Here is a 20534-nt window from a genome sequence, read left to right as displayed (position 1 = left end):
ATTCCGCAGAGGAAAATGTCAAGTGCTAAGACGGAATACAGCTTAGTGTAATGTTAAGGTGTTTATTAAAATAGGAAAATTACAAAAGGTTACAAATTTCAGGAAAGATCACCAATATGAAACAAATCACTAACACAAAATAGCAGCTGTTATATTTTACAGTATACAAACATATGAACAGAATGATCAAGGAATAAAAATACTCAAGTATGATATTTACAAAAATTACAATTTGTAATTTACAGAACGTATGAGGCTTTTTATATTAAGGAAAATTAAATAACAGCAACGGCACCTTAAGAGCATTAGTTGTGGTTCATGATCTGCCACATGAGTATTGGTTTTAGCTGTTTAATCAGCCTTTCAGGAAGCTACCTTTCCATAAATTAGCCACTTTACAGACCTTCACTTTGACTGGAAACCTGTGTGAGACTATTAAAGGCCTGCATTCATACAATGATACTGAATACCGTTTGTTTTTTTACAAGAATTCCCGTGAATCCTGGCCAAATGACTTACTCACTGGTTAGAACATAAAACCCATTGACTTACAGCCAAATATATCCTTTTTTTGTGACTCTACTGTACCATTTCCAACATGATATTTGCAGCGGTTATTTTAGAACTGAGAGTTAGAATTTTAGGTTTTAAATGCTGTTGCGACATGCACAAACATCCCCACAGCTACACTGCTGTTGATAGCTGAGAAACACAAGGCCACTTGGGGCATCATTAGGTTAAGTTCTGGTTATTCTAAAGTTGTGGGAATCAGATTCTTGTAAGCAAACCACATATTTACTTTTTCTAATCTGTGTAATGCAAAGTTGAAAGTGTCAAAAGTCAATTATGCTCTAATTTTTCATGTAGGGATGTTTCCCCCCTGATGATTTTGTTCATCTTGTTTATCCCTTTGCATGAAACACGATTAATAACTAACATCAATGTTAAAGAAAAATGTGACTAACATATTCACCTAACAGGCAAAAGATCACTGGTTTGAGCTTGAGATCCCTCGGAGGGCACAGGAAAATGTGTCAAATCAAATATGCACATCCATCCGCTGTAGTGACCCCTTATAAGGGATCAGCCGAAACAATCTTTATTAATATGAGCAAAAACTGGATTAATCATCAACTCTTTTACAATATGTCAGGTCCCTTTATGAGCTAAAATAAAGTATAGAACAGTGGTTGCAGTAGTTGTGCTACAGCAAGAGCATCCCGGGTTCAAATCAACCAGCCTGTACCTGAGTAGGTTTTCGCCGTGTGCTTCAGCTTCCTCCTCCTCCATATTAGGTTAACTGGAGATGCTAAATTGGCTGTAGGTGTGAATGTGAACTTAAATGGTAGTCTGTCTCCTTCACCCCATCTCAACTATCACTGCCTTAAGAAAATACTCCCCCTCCTCCTCCTAGATTCAAAATTTCCCTGTGGGCAAAACAATACCATGAAACAAAGTTTGGCCATGTGAGGCATATTGTACCTAATATTCTGCTCTGGTCTGTGTTATTTAAATGTCAGGTTTACGCCACAGTTATTTAAAGATCTGTAATTCTTCGAAACAAGAAATTATCATCAAAATATCATACGCAATTACGAATTCGTTTTGGAACAGTTTTTTTCATTTAGAAAAATAAATATACATTACTTAGAAGCAAGCAGTCTCTTTAAATATTAAACAAACTCAGCACAAATAAGCCAATCTGACATTACCGAGTGACCCAAAAATATTCCAGATCTATAAGACCTATAAATTTATACAGCACAGCAGAAACATAACAAATCTGCAGGTATCCACATACAGAGTCACTTTCCATGAAACAAAAAAAAGTATAAAATATCCTATTGACCACACACAGCCCGCCAGGGGCCACAGTTCCCTCCATACTGGAGACCAAATAGCCATGTTATATTTGGCATGGCTCGTCTTTCTCTCATGCTACAAATATTAGCATAAGATTTGGAGCAGTTTGCTCAGTCCTACTTAGACCGTCTCATGGGGGAAACTAATAGTTACAGCTAACTGGGGAAAAGGTAGTTCAGCTACTGCACATAATTAGCACTGCCAGGCTGAAAGGCTATTTTCTCAAAGGGAACATAATAGGCAGATTACAATGACATTTTCACTCATATATTTTCTTTTCTTGGACATCTTTGGTTGCTGTGATAATCATTAAGCACCTTAATACCAGATAAGTACCTATTTTTGTCATGAAGGCAACATTTATGTCAATCCACATCGCTTGTGTTTAAGGTAAAAAGACCAGCTCGACACTTAAAAAAAACACTTCTTCTTCTTCTTCTAAAAAAAAAAAAAGGTCCCAGTCAATGAAGGCTACCTTAAGTGATAACCACCAGAGAGTTGGGTTCAAGTATATTCCAGGAGATAATACTGAATCACAAGTGTCCTCCTCATTGTCATTGTTTGCATGGCTTCAGAAATTCTGAACATGTCAAAAAACAATTTGCACGCCGTTTATGTGCACAAGACTTTGATTTCGAAAATGGTATCGAGCTTCAACACCGAGATCTCCTCATCTGCAAAATCGAAGAGTGGGTGAGAACCAATTAGATGCATCCAGTCTCCAATTTCTAGTTTATGTCATCTACAGATGGCGACAGATTCCACCATAAAATCCAAACTTGTCACTATCACACAGTCATTTTCTGTATGCCACCCAATAATCCATGTTGGAGAAATCTTTGTGGCCCAAGTTCCTCTGCCAGCTCTTGCAAGCTATGGTAGTCCCCTGTGGGTTGCTTTTCACACCACTCCATTAGTTTCTTTACACATTCGGGTAAAGTCTGAAGACTTTGTATATCCACCCTGAGTAGAAAGCAACATTAACAAAAAGCGCTGGCTGTGATGAGGCACATTTTGTCCTTTGGATGCTCACACCAATTATGACTTTGCGCTCATGTTCTTGGCAAACCAGTGGGCCACCGTAGTCCCTCTGCAAGAACAAAATAAAGAGAGACTGTGGATTAGCAATAATTACACCAAAGCAAGTCTATAGTAATAATAATACTAATACTAATATAATGCTTAAAATATCAGTTCACCCACAAACAAACATATTTTGCCATTTAAGCCTCAGTGGCTTCAAAAGGCTTAGGTGTTATTTGGCTCTTTAAAACACCTGCTGCTCAACAAAGGGAACTATTTCTTCAGTAGAAAGTAGTTCCGATAAATGGTGTTTGTTACACAATTGTGGTGAAATGAACCTTTAAGCACTGAGCATTCAGTTCACATGCATGTTGTTTTGCTTCAGGATGCATTTGGCGATTTGAGATCCTTACATCACATACGCCTTCTCCCCTTTTCCCACCAGCACATATTCTGCTTTCCCCGGCATCTTCTTTGATTTGCGAGCACATTTCGTTGTCCACCATCGGCATGATTACAGTGTTAAGGGCTTCATCGTGTCCAGTATCTGCACAGAGAAGGATACAAAAAAACAATAAGCAACTTGTAAAAGGAACAGTGGTTTTTTGTCATTCAAAAATAACATGGAAAGCAGCATGTGGGTGAAAGAAGGCAGTACTTTTGGTTTCCCCCCATCCATACATGGTGCAGTTGGTGCCTTCAGGGATGCGACAGTCTTTCACGGGAAGATGAATGGTGGATGCACCTTCAGACACAGGGGCAGGACTAGAAACAACAGAAATCATCACAAATAAAAGCCAAAGCATGTTGCACGACTTTTCTTTTTAAATTTAAAGCACTCACAGTATTTTATATCACTGTCTTTTTCTTTAACTAGAAGCATAAATCAGCTGAGACTAGCCACTAACTGAGCACTTACTCTGCTAGCTTCAACATTACTAGGTTGGAGCCGTCTGGGCCACAGATCAGGCGAGAGATTCGTAGTCGTGGTCGGTTTTTAGACTCATCGAGGTGATGCAGACCGACCTGCACGCTGTAATCCCGGAGATCTGGAACGCTGATGATTACAAGAGTCAGTGTAAGACAGAGTCATACAATTTTTTGGAGTCGTACAGTGGATTACAGCCAAACGGTGATTCAACTGACCGGATTCAATAGGAAATCCTGCCCAGATCTAGAGCAGCCTTTCTTTTAAACAAATCTCACAAAACTGTCTTTACAAATATGACTTTTTTTCAGTTCACACATTCCACTAGCTCTTGATGTTTTTCAAAAACACACTTAGTTTTTAAAATAACATTTCCTGGATGCCAAATATGTATTTTTTTCATAGAGAAAAAAGCAAAAAAAGGCCTCAAGCACCTCGAGGCTCCCCGCTAAATCAAAATATCTGCTAAAAGCTGCTGATCTACACCATATGTATTACTTGCAGCATTGCACATTACTACAGAAAAAAAGGGATCTTTTTTTTTATCAAAGCCAGTGCTACACATGACAGAGACATTGCACAAGGACAATATGATTAGTTCTGACATAAGCAACTGCAGGTTAAACAGCAGTCCAAAACATGCGGTCCCTATCTCAGGTCAAGTCTGTCTGGCAGTATGCTGTGCAGCCTTTAAGCAATTATAGATAGAAGCAGCAAAGGAAGTGTTTTTAAAGAAAGAAAGTAAAGTTAAGTCTGAAAAGGGAGAGAAATTACCAGGAGGTGAAGCACTGCTGGTCTGTCAAAACCCAGTTCTCTCTGATTAGTGAGCCACCACACAAATGGACCTTCCTAGGAAAAGGTAATAAGAAAAATGCATCGATCACAGTACGTAGCATAAACGTGGATTAAGGTCTAGGCTTCTAAAGAACAAAGACTGAAAACCACTTACTGTCTTTGGATGCTTACAACCCAGCTGCCATCTGTACCTCGCACTTGATGTCCTCCAACTATTCTGGTGTTTATGTGCACAAAGCATGATATCTTGGGCCTCGTTTGAACTAAACAAGGAGATATAATTGATACTGTGTGTTAGACAGATGTAGTTTTTTTAACATTTCCATTGGAAAATAATTATTAAAACTTCAAAAGGAAACTATTTGTTCAGTTAGGTAAATATCAACAGACGGACTTGATCTACAGAGAGAGAGAGTTGCAGGGGAAAGGAAGGAGATCAGAGATAAGCACATGAGCAAGAGGACCGTTTTTGGTAAAAAAAAAGAAAAAGAAAAAAAAAGAAATACTCACTATTTGTCTGAGGAGCCTTTGTAGCTGATTCACCTGATGTAAGTAAAGCAAAGTACAATATCAGCATACACCCCACAGCAGCAGAGAACATACAAAAAATGAAACCTGAGTATATATGACAGCCTTTTATACTTTATAAAGGCTTATCTCTGGATCTAAATTATTGCTGGAGGCTATATTAGTCAGCAACCGCAACAAATAGATTTGCTTAAGACCATAAAACTTCACGGAAGACGTGTTTTACATTATGGAAAATATTCAATGCAGCTTCACTGAAACCAGCCAAAGAACAAGCAGGGTCCAGTGGCCCAAGTGTGTGTTTTCTCAAACGAAAGTATGGCAACAGACTTTCGCATCTGTTTGCTGTTTGAGCATCGTGTATTCTCTGCCAATTGGACTAAACCACAGCGAACAGATTACGTAAGCCGCCCAGAAAGCTGTGCAAGAAAACAATTATGATATTTTGGTTAAAGTCAGTAAAGGCTACGAAGCTAAATCACTTGTGTTATTTCAATGTACTACACCCACACACCAGCACTTCTTCTGTTCTAAATGTCATTACATGTTCTTTCAGATGTCCCATTTAAACAGTCCCAAAGACTCTGAAAACTTCTTCTTTGTTTGATAAAAAGGAAGTACATTTAGTACCCCTCAGTTTCATAACAAGCTTCTCTGCCTTTAAAGACAGCCATGTTTTTGATTTGCGAGCAATGCTTCTCTCCTGGGTGTTACAGGCTACCTAACACAGCCTTGCTGGTTAGCTTAGCACAAAGTTAAATAGAGACATCACTCATAGGCAGCCTTTAAAGCTATTAAAAGAAGGTAGTGCAGTTGCTCTAATGGCCACTTAAGACAGGTTCAGAAAGCCAATCAATCTGCAAAGTCCAAAGAGGGTACAAAACATGGATGTAGCTTCTGGGTATGACAAATGAACCCAGTACAGAAAGTCATTAGCTAAAAATTTTTAGCCAATAAGCTTGTGGTTTAAGTCAGCCCCACCCTTTCTAATCACATCTTTTTTATAACCAAGATGGTAATCACTCATCTTGAGGTTTCAAAAGTGGTCCATCTATTACACTGTGCATGCATACACTCCCATGTTAAATGCCCAACATTTAAGCAGAAAGAAACACGTTTACAGCAAAGAATGAAAATGATTTGATGGCTAATAGCTAACTCTTACACTGACTGTCTGGTGGTGTTTCTTTTTATATATTACCTAAGTTATAAACATTGAATTTATGACTTAAATGTAAGCATTATGAAGGGGTTGGCTGCTACAAATGATGCTGTTTTGCTTTGTTTGGGTTTGGCTGCAGTAAAAGTCACTCGGGTACATAGTTTTTTACTTTAAGCTCGTTGTCATTAGCCAAATGATAGCATCTTATTTAATATAGTGAATTACAGATGCGCCTTACAAACCAAGCTAGTGTTAGCTGGCAGCTCTGCAGGTCTCCCTTCTCATCCAAATATCATCACATCCAACATCAAAAAGCCCAAAATGACTATGGCAAAATTAAATATTTGTGGCTTCAAAGCTGTGGCCTCCAAACCACTGGATGATATAATAAACATCCATCTGTTCTGGAAAGTCAACAGTTATATCACACTTGTTTAGTATGTGTGAGTATTTAGTATTAGTATGGATGAGTTTGTGGTCTTGTTGGTCTTTGGCTCTGAAGCATGCATAATCAAAGCTTATCAGATATTGGCACTGACTACACATTTACATACACATATACACAGATATATTTCATTGTCATTCTACTTGGGTAAACACAGATATTATCTACTTACCGAAACTTACATAGGGTAAATGTTTATTTAAGGAACTCACAGTGTTTTAGTTTACAGTAATCCCAGGCCAAGCGGTTATTTGGACTGGTGTAACACCAGGGGCCGTGTCTGTCGCGATCTGGGTTCCTGCAGTAGTTCTTCTCCAGCCCTACATGGGACACCGTAGAGTGAGAATCCCCACTGTAAAACACACAAATACAGATTATCATATCCCATGTGTTATTTTGCAGAAAGCCAAAAACTAACACTGGGTCATATCTCATAAAGGTGTGCACATGTGTACATGGAGTTGCACATATGCTGTCAGGCACATATATTACATACACACAAAAGTAACTGTGGAATGCCTAGAAAATTCTGACTCTGGCTTTCCTATAATGCAATGAATCCTCAACATTTGCTGCTTAGCCTGTAGAAGGAAACGCAGAGTTTTGTGAAGAGTGCTCATGGGAGTTTGAAAGTATGCGGTCTAAGCATTCAGCAGGGTTCAGACCAGCAGGAGCCACATCCTCTATGGAATGATGCAGTTGTGCTTCTGATTTGTAGGAATTTACTAATCGTGTGTCATCTAAGCCATCCACGATATCCGTAAAAAAAACAGTTACTTGGTAAGAGTTCAGACACGCGCACACAAAAATGATTCTAATCAACCGATAATTTGTTAGGGGGTGAAGACAATTCTACTTCCCAGGAGAATGTTAAACAAGTTGTAGCTCTGAGCATGTTTCCTAGTATGACCCTCAGCCTTGAACAGAGTAGACTCGCTGGCTGCATTCTACGGGAGGGAGCTGATTGGCTTTGATCTACTTTCCTAAGAAAGCACTTCCTGGGGTCAAGGGTCGGCTCTGGAACATGTCCATCTGTCTGTGCCATTTTGGCTTTTAAAATTCCTGTAAATTAAGTAATTCCAACAGGCTGACTTCAGCGTGAAGTAACGGCCTTGGAGCGGGCAGTCTTTCCCCCAGTATGGGTCACTCTGAGAGCACCCTCGGGTTTCCTCTCGTCAGCTAGATGAATAATAATTGGACCCGGTATTGACCCCTGTGGAACCCCTGATTTCCTCTTGCTGTTTGTTTTCAGTGCTTAGCCTCATTCATTTGAAAGGGATTTTCACAAGGCAATGGGAGCTAAGTTGTCAACAAGCACTCATCAAGTGAGCTGAAAAGAATGTCAATCTCTCTAGGAAACAGTTGCAGGGTTGCTCAGTACGGCTGAAGTTGCACTGGGAGCCAGCAACAGCAATGCAGCAAAAGTCTTTGCAGAAAAAATTATTTCATTACCTGTTTATGTGATGTGACCAGTCTGCACAGGGAATCCCTGATCGAGTTATGGATAAAGTGCCCCGATACGTCTCTCCATTCTCTTCATAACACTCTGAGATAGAACGGGATAACATTATTCAGATGACCTTGTTAAAGCGCCAAGGATTAGTGAGCCCAGCAGCTCGTTTAACACCTCTTCATGTAGTTGGAATACTCACAAACACAAATTCATGTACTTGCAGAGACAAAGAAAGAATTTGAGTCTATGCTTGTCTTTGTGGTTTGGACCATTTAATATTATGGGCCTCTGTGTAAATGGTGTCTCCCAAATCTCATTATTTCTGGTCTTAAATAGAATCAGAGAAGGATCTTTAGTCGCAAACTGACTGGCTGCTTTGAGACGTGTGGTCTACAAAATGCAAAGCAGAGAAACATGGGAAACGACAACGAGCAGCTATTGCCAAAGTCTGGTGTTGTTGTTCTTGCATGAAATGGAATTCGTTGGGCAGCCCGTTGCCAAGTGGCTCAGTCTTATGAGAGCAGTATTCTTGTACTTTACAAAAGCATGACATCTCTTTTTAAACATCTGTAGTTTGGAATTCGACACGAAATTCCTTAGCAATTGATTGAATGTACTTTGTTATTTACTTTTAAAAGATTCTAGTAATTTCAGAAGAAAAGATTGACACTTTTGCTAATATAAAAACTTTATCATGTATTTCTTTAAACTGATATAAAAAAGGAGAATTAACAAAGCTGATTTTGGCTTTATGTCAAATGAACCTGGCTTTGAGCCATAACCTTTACTCAACAGTGACAAGACTCTAGGTTGTTTTTACAATACATTTTTTTTTTAAAAACTAAATAAACATGAGAGGTTATTCTTGCTGTTACTCCCTTTTTAAACAAAGCAAATAACTGCATTCCTCAAAACACTGAGCTACTTCTCAGAGATAAATTCTCATTGAATTTACCTGCTTTTTGTGTAGCCTCTGCACCACATCTCGGGATGTGGGTGCAATTGGCTATCCTCTGATTAGGGTTTGTAGTGAAGCACCATGGGTAATCTGCACCATCAGGATTACGACAGTAATTCTCTCTGAGGTCTCTATAACACACACACAAACTACAATTTAAATGATGATGCTGATGATGGTGTTGAATGCACAAAACACTCTCACGTACTCCTCTTGACATTCCTGAGAGAAGTGAATCCATGCTGTCAGCAGCTATGAAGCAACCATTACTCACTTGCATTTGTAGTTCTGCGGAAGAAAGGAGTGGCTATGCGGGAACTGGGAGTCCCAGCGCTGACATGTCACACCCTCCGGGGTGACATTCATTGTGCCTCGGTAGTCTGTGCCCTTGCCCTGGGCACAGGAAGTTGTTACTTCAACATCAGAGTCCTCGCTGGGGTCTGAACCTGAAACAGATAAATGTCATTGTAAGGTGGAAGCATGCAAAAAAAGAGAAAGTCACTGAAAAAGCAAACTGTAGTCAGGAATGAGGGAGGAAGAGAAGGAGGGGAATATTAATCCCTACAAGAATGTGTCATGTTTAACCTAGAGGCAGATGATCAAAAACAGTAGCCCTTCCCCCTTCTTGTATAGTAATAGAAACTTACTGTGTGTTCATACCAGTGGTGCCAGACATTCTTTCACGTATGGACATCCACAACAATGAGAAGTTGGTTAACTTGCTGACAGAACAAGTCACAGAGCTCGAAGCCTGATCTTATTTATACCTTTGCTTCAAAATTAAACACTGAAATTAGGATTCTTGTGAATTTCTCTATTGCAGGCCAACTAAAGAAAATGGCAACAAACCCAGTCTGACTTGGTCGATATTATCCACTGGCAAACTATTCCAAACATCTTTAGATGGAATTCTGGTGTTCCGCATAGCAGTGCAGGGGTAGCACTACACAGTGAGCAATTTCCAGATTTCTGTCTTTGTTTCTTTAGCCTTTGACAAATGGGATGGGAGAAGATGGAGGAGGCGAGGGAATGTTTTGAGGTTGAAACGAGAAGGCGGGTGGAAAAGGATTCTTTGGCTTGATGTAATGCATGCCAGTATCTGTGTGCACAGTGTAGTACAGGTCAGTGGTTTTTATCTTTCTAAGGGCAGGCATTGAGGGATACACACATCTGGACAAATGCAGATGCTCGCCGTAAATCACAACCTGTACCGTGAAGTCAATGCGTGTATGTGTCTGACAGAGACAAAGAGAGATGCTCTGTGAGGTTGTGGGTGTGCATATGGGAATATTTCAATGCAAATTCTCCAATGTTGCAACATCTTTTTTGGTTTCCACTGATTTCCTTTTCCCTCTGTCTTTTCAATTATATATAAAGGCAACATGTTATATATACTTGTCCCCATATGGGACAAAACTTTAAAAAAAAAAGTTTAACTAACATTCACAATACAAAAGTGAATAACACACACATACTTTAATTACTGAATTTTATATTTTTTTTTATAGGGAGAGAGAGCGGGCGGAACAACATGCAATAAAGGGCCCAGCGTGGACTATAACCCAGGCCCCTGGAGAAGCCTTTGGGCAAATGGTTCATCTGCACAACCCAGTCAGCTATACCTGTCTGTGATAAAATGCACATTCATACCGAGTATCACTCAGATTTCCACCTTCTGCATCTTCAAGGACAGTCATTTTTGATCAGTGAATGACCCTTTAACAGAAGGGTTTCCTTAGTGCAAATCTGGAATCAATAGGAACTGTCAAAGCAAATATCTCTACCAGCTCACTGTTTAACATTTTAGATCCAAGAGCCAACTTCTGGAGGCAACGCAAAGATGCCAAAAACTGCAATTCCTGGGTCCAAAAATGAATCAGTCATAGGCATACATGTTAAAATGCTTAACTTCATGTTTACTGCTTGGTGTAAAGCAAACAAAAAAAAACAACTTTATTTATATAATTTTCCCCTTTGTGACAAATATATGGGCCATTTTTTAATATAACTCCATTCATCCATCCATTCTCTTTGGCTCACCGGGGGGATGGGGCGGTGGCTGTCCCACCTGTCTTAGGGCAAGAGGCAGTGTACACCCTGGACAGGTCGCCAGCGCTGCAGGGCTAACACATAGAGACAGACAACCATTTGCACTCACATTCACCTATGGGCTATTTAGAGTTACTAATTAACCTAACCCCACTAACTGCATGTCGTTGGACTGGGGCAGGAAGCCAGAGTACCCGGAGAGAAGACCATGCAAACATGAGAAAAACATGCAAACTCCACACAGAAAGACCCCGGCCTGATGGTGGAAGGACCTTCTTGCTGTGAGGCAACGATTCCACCGTGCTGCTCATCTGTTTAAATTGTATAAAGGCTCAAGGTTATGCATTACAAAGGGCTTGGCCGATGTGAGCCACAAACAGGTGCCAGCTACACTTCTATCTGTCTGCTAGAGTTTAACTGTGTTTGGGAAGACCTTTTTTTTTTTTTTAACATAATCTTTATGCAAATATCTGACAACAAATATGTTTTGGAGTGTGCTTACTTGTACTAAAAGACTACAAGAAGTCTGTTCTAAGTATATTGTATTTACCACCAAGAACAAAGATACTACTGTATCTGTCAGATGCACTCATACGAATGCGCTTTGCTAGCGTAAAACTATGATCTCTTGTCTAATCTTGGTTAGCTGTGGGTAATCATGGCAGATGGCAACAGCCGTAATGTGAAAGTTAAGGCATCAAAACGAGAACCCACCAAAAAAGTGTTACTTTTATGGCCACACAATATAATTCACATCCATCATTCTCTTGTTCAACAAATCATCCCTTTACCCAACATGCCCTGTAAGGAAGCATATGCAACTGTTTTGCTCTTTGTTCATTATTTCAGGTCTTTTCTTTAATTTCTCTATAAAATTGCATCATTTTGCAATCAATGTTCACACCACTGAAACAACTTTTAGACTTTCCGATTGCAATGTGCGGTATTTTGGCATAAAAGCCTCTATTGTAGTCCTCCACTTTATAGCCCTAAATGGCTTCAGTAAAACACTTCAGGCTTTGTGAAGTTATAACTGCCCTCTTGCAAACAACCTATTTAATGTCCCTTGCTGAGGTAGAATGACTTGGAGCAAACGCCCACATGAAAACACCATCCGGATAAACAAAAGTCTTCTGAAACTTTGCTGGGGAGAAGGGGACCTTTTTTTTTTAGCTCAGTTGACCACAACTGCTCCAAAGCCACCAAAACCTGTATGTATCAATTCCCTGTTGCACATTTAAACAACTTGCTTGTGGTAAAAACCAAATCCAAAAACCAAAGCTTGCTCAATCATATGTTCACTTCTGAATCCTGTAATACATTCTTACATGTGTGACGAATAAATGCTGCAAGGGTAATGCATTTTGAACCAATATAAAGTCATAAATCTGAGTAAAACAATAATTTGTTGCTCTCAGTTTGTTTGAAGACTTTGTCCTCAAAGCCCTAGCCTCAGATTTGGAGTATATACAGTGCACAGTCTCTTACCACACACAGTGATGTTACAGTACTCCCATGGAGTTTTGGGATCCATGGTGTAACACCAAGGACGGAGGCGGTTATTCGGGTTCCTACAGTAGTTGTCCTTTAAATCTTTGTCCCGATACCTGAAAAGAGACAGAGAATGTTAAAAAAAGAAGGGGGATTTAAGTAAGCCATAACAAATCATGAGATCTACCTCTTTTGAGTATTAGCGTCATTTTTTAAGCCTGTGTCATGGGTGTGTGCTGTTGTTATCTGTGAGAAAGATTACTATGTGATCTGCAGCTTACTTCTTGGGCTGGAAAGGGTGTTTGTGAGGCCTTGCCGAGTCCCATCTCTGGCACTCTTTGCCACTCTCTGTATGGTCCATTTTGCCCCGGTAATCCTCCCCGTTACATGTCATGCAGACATCTGTCAACAAAGAAGCAAGAGTTATCAAAATGTTTTTTTGCCTATCAAGGAAATTGAAAAGGAATCGTGTCTTTTGGAAAAAAATAAACCACACAACGTATGAATCGCCTTTGGTTTTATTTGTTTAAATCTTTTTTTCTAGTGCTAATACTTCACGGGTCTCACCTTCTGAACACTGTGGTATGCCACACTCCTCAGCTCGTACATTGGGATCTGTGGTGTAGCACCACGGACCACCGGGATCGTTGTTAGGATTCCGACAGAAGTTGTCCCTCAGGTCTTGCGTCGGGTACCTATCTGGATAAAACCTACAGGGGTGTAGACACACATAACTGAAAGTGTTACCTGATACTGTAAGCTGTATAAATACATTTCTGGGAGTACTTGCACACTTGGCTGCTCTGGTTTTGTTTACAGTACCACACCTGCATGCTTGTGCTCTCAGTAACAACCCAAATAATTTCAAAAGGCATTTACATTACGGTGTATGCCTCCGCTCTGTGAAATACGATAGCAAGACTCGGTTACATTTTACATCCTCTCGCAACAATCTTATGCAAATAAGGCATCAATATGCCTCCTTTTGCCAGATTTGCACCTTTTGCACAATCGCCTTACTGACTCCAACCACATCTCCCCTCCTTCAAGTATGAAGCAGCGAGACTGTCACAGCACAGCAATCTCCAATAGCACAGAACACCGTTATGCACCACTTGGAGCATCCCATGCAGGTCTTTTGCTGGCAGCCCTTTGAACATGTTTAAACCTAATCCCTCTTTGTCAACGGCTCCACGTAGTGAACAAGACTTTATGAAACAGAACCTGGACCGTCCAAGCAAATGGTCTGTACTTTACGGGGATTCCCATACTAAATGGACAGTGTGGGAAATTTGTCTTCTTTCGTGGCAAGACGACCAAAAGCCGGTATGTCAGCAACTCCCTGATACATGCCGACCACTATCCCCCCTCCCACCCAGGGAGACATTGAAGCAAGGCAGAAGAAAAAGTGAAAAGAAACAAGTGAAGAGACTGACTACAGCACACACAAAAAGCTTAATGGAGTGAGCAAAAGGGCTTGAGTTCATTGTTTAACTGATGATGTAAGAAACAACTTGCAGGAACTATTTAAAAAAAGTTCAGGAAAAAGACGCAGAGGCCACCCTCCCTTTAGCAGCTTGTCTGAAAACTACCTCAGGCAATGACTCTTAAGGGAGTCTGCTCTGCTTTCCCCTTTGTGCCCAGAGGCTTATGCAAGATTTCTCTAATAATGTACAACATCAGTCAGCCCAGAGGTGGAAGAAATCGCAGGCATCCGACTTAGTCAAGAGAAACAGAGTGCAAAGGAGAATGAAAGGGAGGACCATTAAAGCGAATAGTTTTACCTACATGTGTCAAAATATAACAGCCCATACACCAAGTTCTCACTTATGCATGTAGCCCAAACTAAAACAAAAACACTTGTTCCCCTCCAAAGCAGCAGTTTCCACGGGCCAAAACTCACATCTGCTGGGTGTAAATCAAAAGCTCAATAGACTGTATCTCGATCATAATACAATATCCTTAATTTATAAATGGAATTACAAGGTTGCTCACTTTGCAAAAAGAAAGAAAAGTCTGCATCTGCTGAAGCTCCGTAAAAAGGACCCAGCATGGGAGCAAGTTAGTCATAATGATGTTGTGCTAACAGATGTTGACCAGTTATTCATCTCCTTGCCAAAATCTGTTCCCAGCGGAGCACAGGCAGACACTATGCGCACATGCTTCATTCTCAGGGACGACTAAACATGTTGGCTGGATTTGGGATAACACTCAAGATGAAATCTAGACCTGAAGTAACTGCTGCAAAATGTCTATCAATACCCACACCTGGTGGAACAATGTTGTGATTTAGTACTAGAGCATCCGAAGAATAAAGCAGTCGGAGATTAAAGCAAGCAGACCAAGACACAATTTATCTTCGTGCATAAATAATTACTTCTGGAAGCAAGTTGCAACGGGAAACTCTGTGCCGAAAGGAAATGATATAAAATTAAAGAAATTTGCTACTTCAGAGAGGGTATGAGAACTCAGTCTCATCTTTTGAATATGGCTACAGCTTACTCTGGCTTGGCCTGACGCTATCCAAATGTGACAACATCTGTGAACCAGCACATCTACGCCTACAGTATTGCTCATTAATTAATAATCAAATCAACCATGCACAGCTGTATTTTTCTGTTTCCAATCTTTATGGTAAACAACTCACTGGTTTCATTTTTTCTTTTTATGGAAGCGCTGTAGAAACCTTTCACCGGCTCTGCCTCTATGTAGTCACAAGACTATGCAGTCTTGTGAAAAACTAACTACACTCCACGATTAAGTAGCTTGTAGAACCACCTTCAGCAACAACAACTCTGTATAACTTTATCAGTCTCTCACATTGTTGTGGAGGAATTTTGGCTCACCCTTCTTTACAGTGTTGCTTCACTTCATTGAGGTTTGCGGTTTATGTACTGCTCTCTTAAGGTCTCGCCACAGCATTTCAATCAGGTTGAGGTCTGGACTTTGACTGGGCCATGGCAACACCTTGATTTTTTTTTTCTTTTTCAGCTATTCTGTTGTAGATTTGCTGTTGTGCTTTAGATTGTTGTCCTGTTGCAGTTTCAGACAAGCATTACCTTTCATACAGATGGTCTCACATTTGACTCTTGAATACTTTGATATACTGAGAAGTTCATAGTTGAGTCACTGACTGCAAGGTGCCTAGGTGCTGTGGCTTCAAGAGCCCCCATCATCACCACCATTCTGCTTGATAGCTGGTATGAGGTTTTGTTGCTAATATGCTGAGTTTGCCAAACGTGGCACTGTGCGTTTTAGACAAAGTCTCCTTTTTGGTCTTATCTGTTCAACGGATGCCTTTTCAGAAGTCTAGTTGTTTGTTCAGATGCCCCTTTGCAAAACCAAAGCTGTGCTGGCATGTTCTTTTTAGAAAGAAGAAGAGGCTTTCCCTTGCAACCCTTCCAAACAAGCCAAACTTGTTCAGTCTTTCTGTAATAGCACTATTACAGAATTTTTAACATGCTAACTGAGGCCTATTAATTTCTACTTTGTGGATAGGTCTACTGTTAGCCAACTACTAATGCATACTTTATCCATTTCAGCCAAACACTTTTTTTACATTCACTGGTTTCATCGGTTTCCATATGATTAGCTAACAATTTTAGCTGCTAGCCATACTTGTTCAGTCTTTCTGTAATAGCACTATTACAGAATTTTTAACATGCTAACTGAGGCCTATTAATTTCTACTTTGTGGATAGGTCTACTGTTAGCCAACTACTAATGCATACTTTATCCATTTCAGCCAAAGACTATTTTCTAGACTCACTGGTGTTATCAGTTTCCATATGATTAGCTAACAATTTTAGCTGCCAAATGATTAGCTAACAATTTTAGCTACCACATTTGACACTGTTTATCCATACTGTTAAATAAATGTTTTAGAAAATAGAAAAATAGTTCCCTCCTTGGAATAATTTATCTCTGTGCAGTTCTAAGCGTGGTGCTGATCTTTTTTTCCCCTATGTTTTGAAAGATTAAATTTAAAATACCAAGATGCTAAATATTTTCCATTAAAGAAAATCATAAATCAAAGCTGTAACTGTGTGTGTGCCTGTAGCTGAGAGCGCTCACTGACATCCCATTGGAAAAATTAGTAGAAAAACAAAAGAAAGTCCCTAGGGGTACAGATACATGATTGCAATATTATCTAATATTATTAATACGAAGAGAAATATTCCATTTCATTCTCCACGCTTGGCTGGACATCAGTGCACATTTCTTTCTGAGCCTTGGTTCAAACACTAAATATAGATAACAGGTGGAAGTCCCTTTCCGGGAAGGGAACCTCCTGAGAAATCACCCCTGCCCCACACTGATCAGTCAAGCATGAAAATAATAGTTACCTGAAACTCAAATGGTGCGTGGTTCATTATGGTGGTAATTCTCACACAGCGGGATAGTCCCATGTTAGGTAACCCCACAGTGGCACTAAATCTCCCTTAAGTAAGCTCCCTGTGACCCTCCGAAAGTCAAAACGGTAGAAGTCCCCTTCTAACTGAGAAGGGGACTGGGACCATGTGCCAAATAAACAATGACAAAGGATTCCTAATGTGAATAACTGCTCAGTAATATTGTGGCTTTGTGAGCTCAGCTGGACATCAGACAGAACACGACTTCAGTCAATAAATCTTTGCACCTTCTTTCTTTCATTTTTACCTCCATTCTACTTTTTTTCACACTGCACTTCTTCAAACAGTTATTATTACCCCCACCCCCACCCCGCCGCCTTAGCTGCAGTTAAAATATCTTATAACTAACGAGCACCACTAATGAGGCCCTGGCACAGAACCATCTTTGCAAATTCACTGATCTTGCCTTGCTGTGCCTGGGAGAAAACATCTTCGGGGATACACCTGATGGTCTAGAGTGCTCCAAGAAAAATAAACAGCCCCACCGGGGAGGAGGTGGCTACATGTGTTGAAAGAAATCTGACTTAACTCTGGATAAACGTTCAACTGTCTCTGAGCCTCCGCCTTCTCTTAACCCCAGAGGTGCAAGGGGATGAACTGAACATCAATAAATCAGCTGCCGAGGCCTGTTCAGTGTCAGACACAGAGAAGGAGCATCCAGGAAGGTGGTGGAAGCATGGAGATTAGAGACGCAAGCTTTGAAGCCTGTTGTTTCAAATCTACAAGAATCTGGTAAGGGGAAGTGAATGATTAACATGTTCTCTTCCTTAAAAAAACCACCTCTAGTGTACAGCTGAGTAAGGCATCACAAGTAACTCTTCTTCCTCGAACAAGATCTGAATGGAAAAATGCACTTGGGATTGTCTTTCCTGTGTAAAAGAAAAGTCAAGCAAAGAGAATTGGAGCATCCCAATTATAGCCTAAATCACATAAGCCAAAATGACGCTTATAACGAGTTACCAGGTTGGTCCGAGATGGGGCTGCGCTGCTCGCTTACCCTTGCATTTCCTTCTCTGTATCTGTGATTGCTCACCAATAAAGGCATAAATAAAACTAGAAAGCGAAAATTTCAGAAGAAATTTTATGTGTGCCTATGCCGCTGCTAATCACTGTAGTTGCCATTCATACGGCTACAGAGAGCAAAACTCAGAAGAGCAGCCATTCTCCACCATGAACTATGGTAAAAACAAACACCGCTCACGCTTCACAGATGACAGCTTACAGTTTTGTGTAAAGATGAAGTTACTTTGTACAGCGCCGATTTGCAGACGCTGTGCACACAGGTTCATGAGCAGAAGTCCCATTGTACCACGGCAGACCCGACAATGTTTGCATGAACACACTTTGAAGCATTACATTATAGACCACTTTTCACACATGCATTCACTTTTTGTTTTTTGTTATTTTTACACAGTGTTCTGAATTATGAACAATGGTCTACAGCCAATCCTGTGTATTATTATACAAACTTTGGTTGTGAGATTCAGATAACTATTTAATAAAAGCTAAATATTTTATATGAGAGTAAGAAAGAAAAGTATATCTTTGTGTCCACCTTTCTCTGTTAATGCCCTAGCTCCCCCCCTTAAAAGCTTTGCTAGATCCGCCCCTGCACAGTTACCAGCTGTCAGCTACACAAAAAAGGAGCTTGGTCTTTGTCTCTCAGAAACAACTCATAACTTCTCCAAAAGTTGAATCTGTTCATCTGGACGTAGCGTTACGCAACGCTACGTCCAGATGAACAGATTCAACTTTTGGAGATTTACTTTCCTGGATGACTGAGAATGCATCAAGACGTTTTAAAAACTCATAACTTCCCTTCAACTCATTCATGTCACCTAAAGTGTAAACCTGTTTCTCCATCACCAGTTCAGCTCTGATGATTCAGTAAGGACATCTCCTGATTTCATCTTCATGCTCCAGCAAACATCAGCTGATACTAGAAATTAAAATCAAAAGAATTCTAACAACAGCTGATCAAGCTTAAACGTGCTGCTGTTGTTTAGCGCGATAAATAAGAGCGAACAGCCGATCATTGATCAGTTTCATGATTGACGTTTCAACACGCGAGAGAATGACAGGGGAGGCTTCGTAACGACAGAATAAATCATAATGTTTTCTCTGAATGTGGGACGATTCCGTTTGTACGGCACGGCAACTCTATGAACTAACCCTAATGAATAAAATAAAGTCCAACGTCAGTAACTTAGTACGCACACAGCTGTATATAAACTCCCGTGGCATTACGATTGTAAAAGGTCAACGAAAATAAATTACACCTAAACTCGGTTTATATCTGACCCAAATAGAGAGCGACCGGGTGCTGACACGAGTTTCACCCGCCTCAATATAAGCCAAGCCTGGGTGCTTTTTCACGAAGGGTTGCTAGCGGCGCGAGCTAACTATGCTAGCGGCGCTAGCTAGCTAGCCGGCTATCAGCAACACATAAGAGAACTGCTGCTAAATAAACTACACCTAAACTCGGTTTATATCTGACCCAAATAGAGAGCGACCGGGTGCTGACACGAGTTTCACCCGCCTCAATATAAGCCAAGCCTGGGTGCTTTTTCACGAAGGGTTGCTAGCGGCGCGAGCTAACTATGCTAGCGGCGCTAGCTAGCTAGCCGGCTATCAGCAACACATAAGAGAACTGCTGCTAAATAAACTACACCTAAACTCGGTTTATATCTGACCCAAATAGAGTGCAGTTCATAACTTCTTACCTGAAATTCAGTTCACCTCACGCTCCTGCCTTCGCTTTCCCTGATCCATGATTGACCACCGCGTTAGCAATCGCCTGCCCGGCCTCATATGTCTCGTTGGCGGCATGTCCTTTCTGTCACACACCGGTGGGTAGCTGCCCTCTGTTGTAGCTCCACCACCAAACAACTCAGTTATTTTTTCCACATCCAGCTGTAACTGCGATTCTATGCGAGCATTTGCGAGAGACCAGGGAGGTGAAACGACAGAGAGAGTCCCCTCGCTATCCATTTGCAGCCAAGTGCGGCAGCTAGCTAGGTAGCCAGCTAGGTAGCCGGCTAGCTGTCAGGCAGGACCGACGTAGTCAGAGCACTGTCGCTAAATATGGGATGTCTTGATAAAACAAGCAGATATTTGAAGTTTACACACCTACATTCTCGCCTGAAAATATCTTAAAAGCTTATTTTGTGACCTAGAAACACGAATAAAAGACATATAAAACGAAGTGGTGGCCGCCATTGTTCACTCTGTAGAGGCGTGCTATGAATTGTGGGATATTGAGTTTTCCACCAAGCATTACCGTAACTTTTGAATGATTTGCGCAACCTTAAAAATTCCAAGGGCTCCTGAAAGCAGCGACGCTGTGCGCACCGTTGAAATTGTCATCATTACGGTAATCCAAATAAGGGTACACAGGCTGTACCACTCCCGGCATACCACTAGAGAGA

At 40.7% G+C, this 20534-nt stretch overlaps 1 protein-coding gene across 2 annotated transcripts in view; it reads right to left on the bottom strand.

Moving 5' to 3' along the window:
* Window positions 1–48: 48 nt before the first annotated feature.
* The window catches only part of hgfa (hepatocyte growth factor a), a 55962-nt gene continuing 35476 nt past the window's right edge, over window positions 49–20534 (bottom strand). The window contains exons 5-18 of one of the 2 annotated variants that reach the window (XM_013271175.2): window positions 13263–13405; window positions 12977–13097; window positions 12693–12811; window positions 9430–9601; window positions 9153–9304; window positions 8197–8290; window positions 6957–7096; window positions 5120–5152; window positions 4764–4872; window positions 4589–4663; window positions 3806–3943; window positions 3545–3651; window positions 3300–3433; window positions 49–2953 (exon numbers count right to left, since the gene is read on the bottom strand). In XM_013271175.2, the coding sequence (XP_013126629.1) occupies window positions 2786–2953; window positions 3300–3433; window positions 3545–3651; window positions 3806–3943; window positions 4589–4663; window positions 4764–4872; window positions 5120–5152; window positions 6957–7096; window positions 8197–8290; window positions 9153–9304; window positions 9430–9601; window positions 12693–12811; window positions 12977–13097; window positions 13263–13405 (1705 nt within the window). In that variant the 3' untranslated portion in view covers window positions 49–2785. The remainder of the gene's footprint in view (window positions 2954–3299; window positions 3434–3544; window positions 3652–3805; window positions 3944–4588; window positions 4664–4763; window positions 4873–5119; window positions 5153–6956; window positions 7097–8196; window positions 8291–9152; window positions 9305–9429; window positions 9602–12692; window positions 12812–12976; window positions 13098–13262; window positions 13406–20534) is intronic. The other variant, XM_013271176.2, reaches the window with a different exon arrangement.

This window comes from Oreochromis niloticus, linkage group LG17, assembly GCF_001858045.2.
Source record: "Oreochromis niloticus isolate F11D_XX linkage group LG17, O_niloticus_UMD_NMBU, whole genome shotgun sequence".
NCBI classification, from domain to species: domain Eukaryota; kingdom Metazoa; phylum Chordata; class Actinopteri; order Cichliformes; family Cichlidae; genus Oreochromis; species Oreochromis niloticus.
The sequence above is the reverse complement of the archived record's forward strand: the minus strand, read 5'-3'. Positions and strand labels throughout refer to the sequence as shown.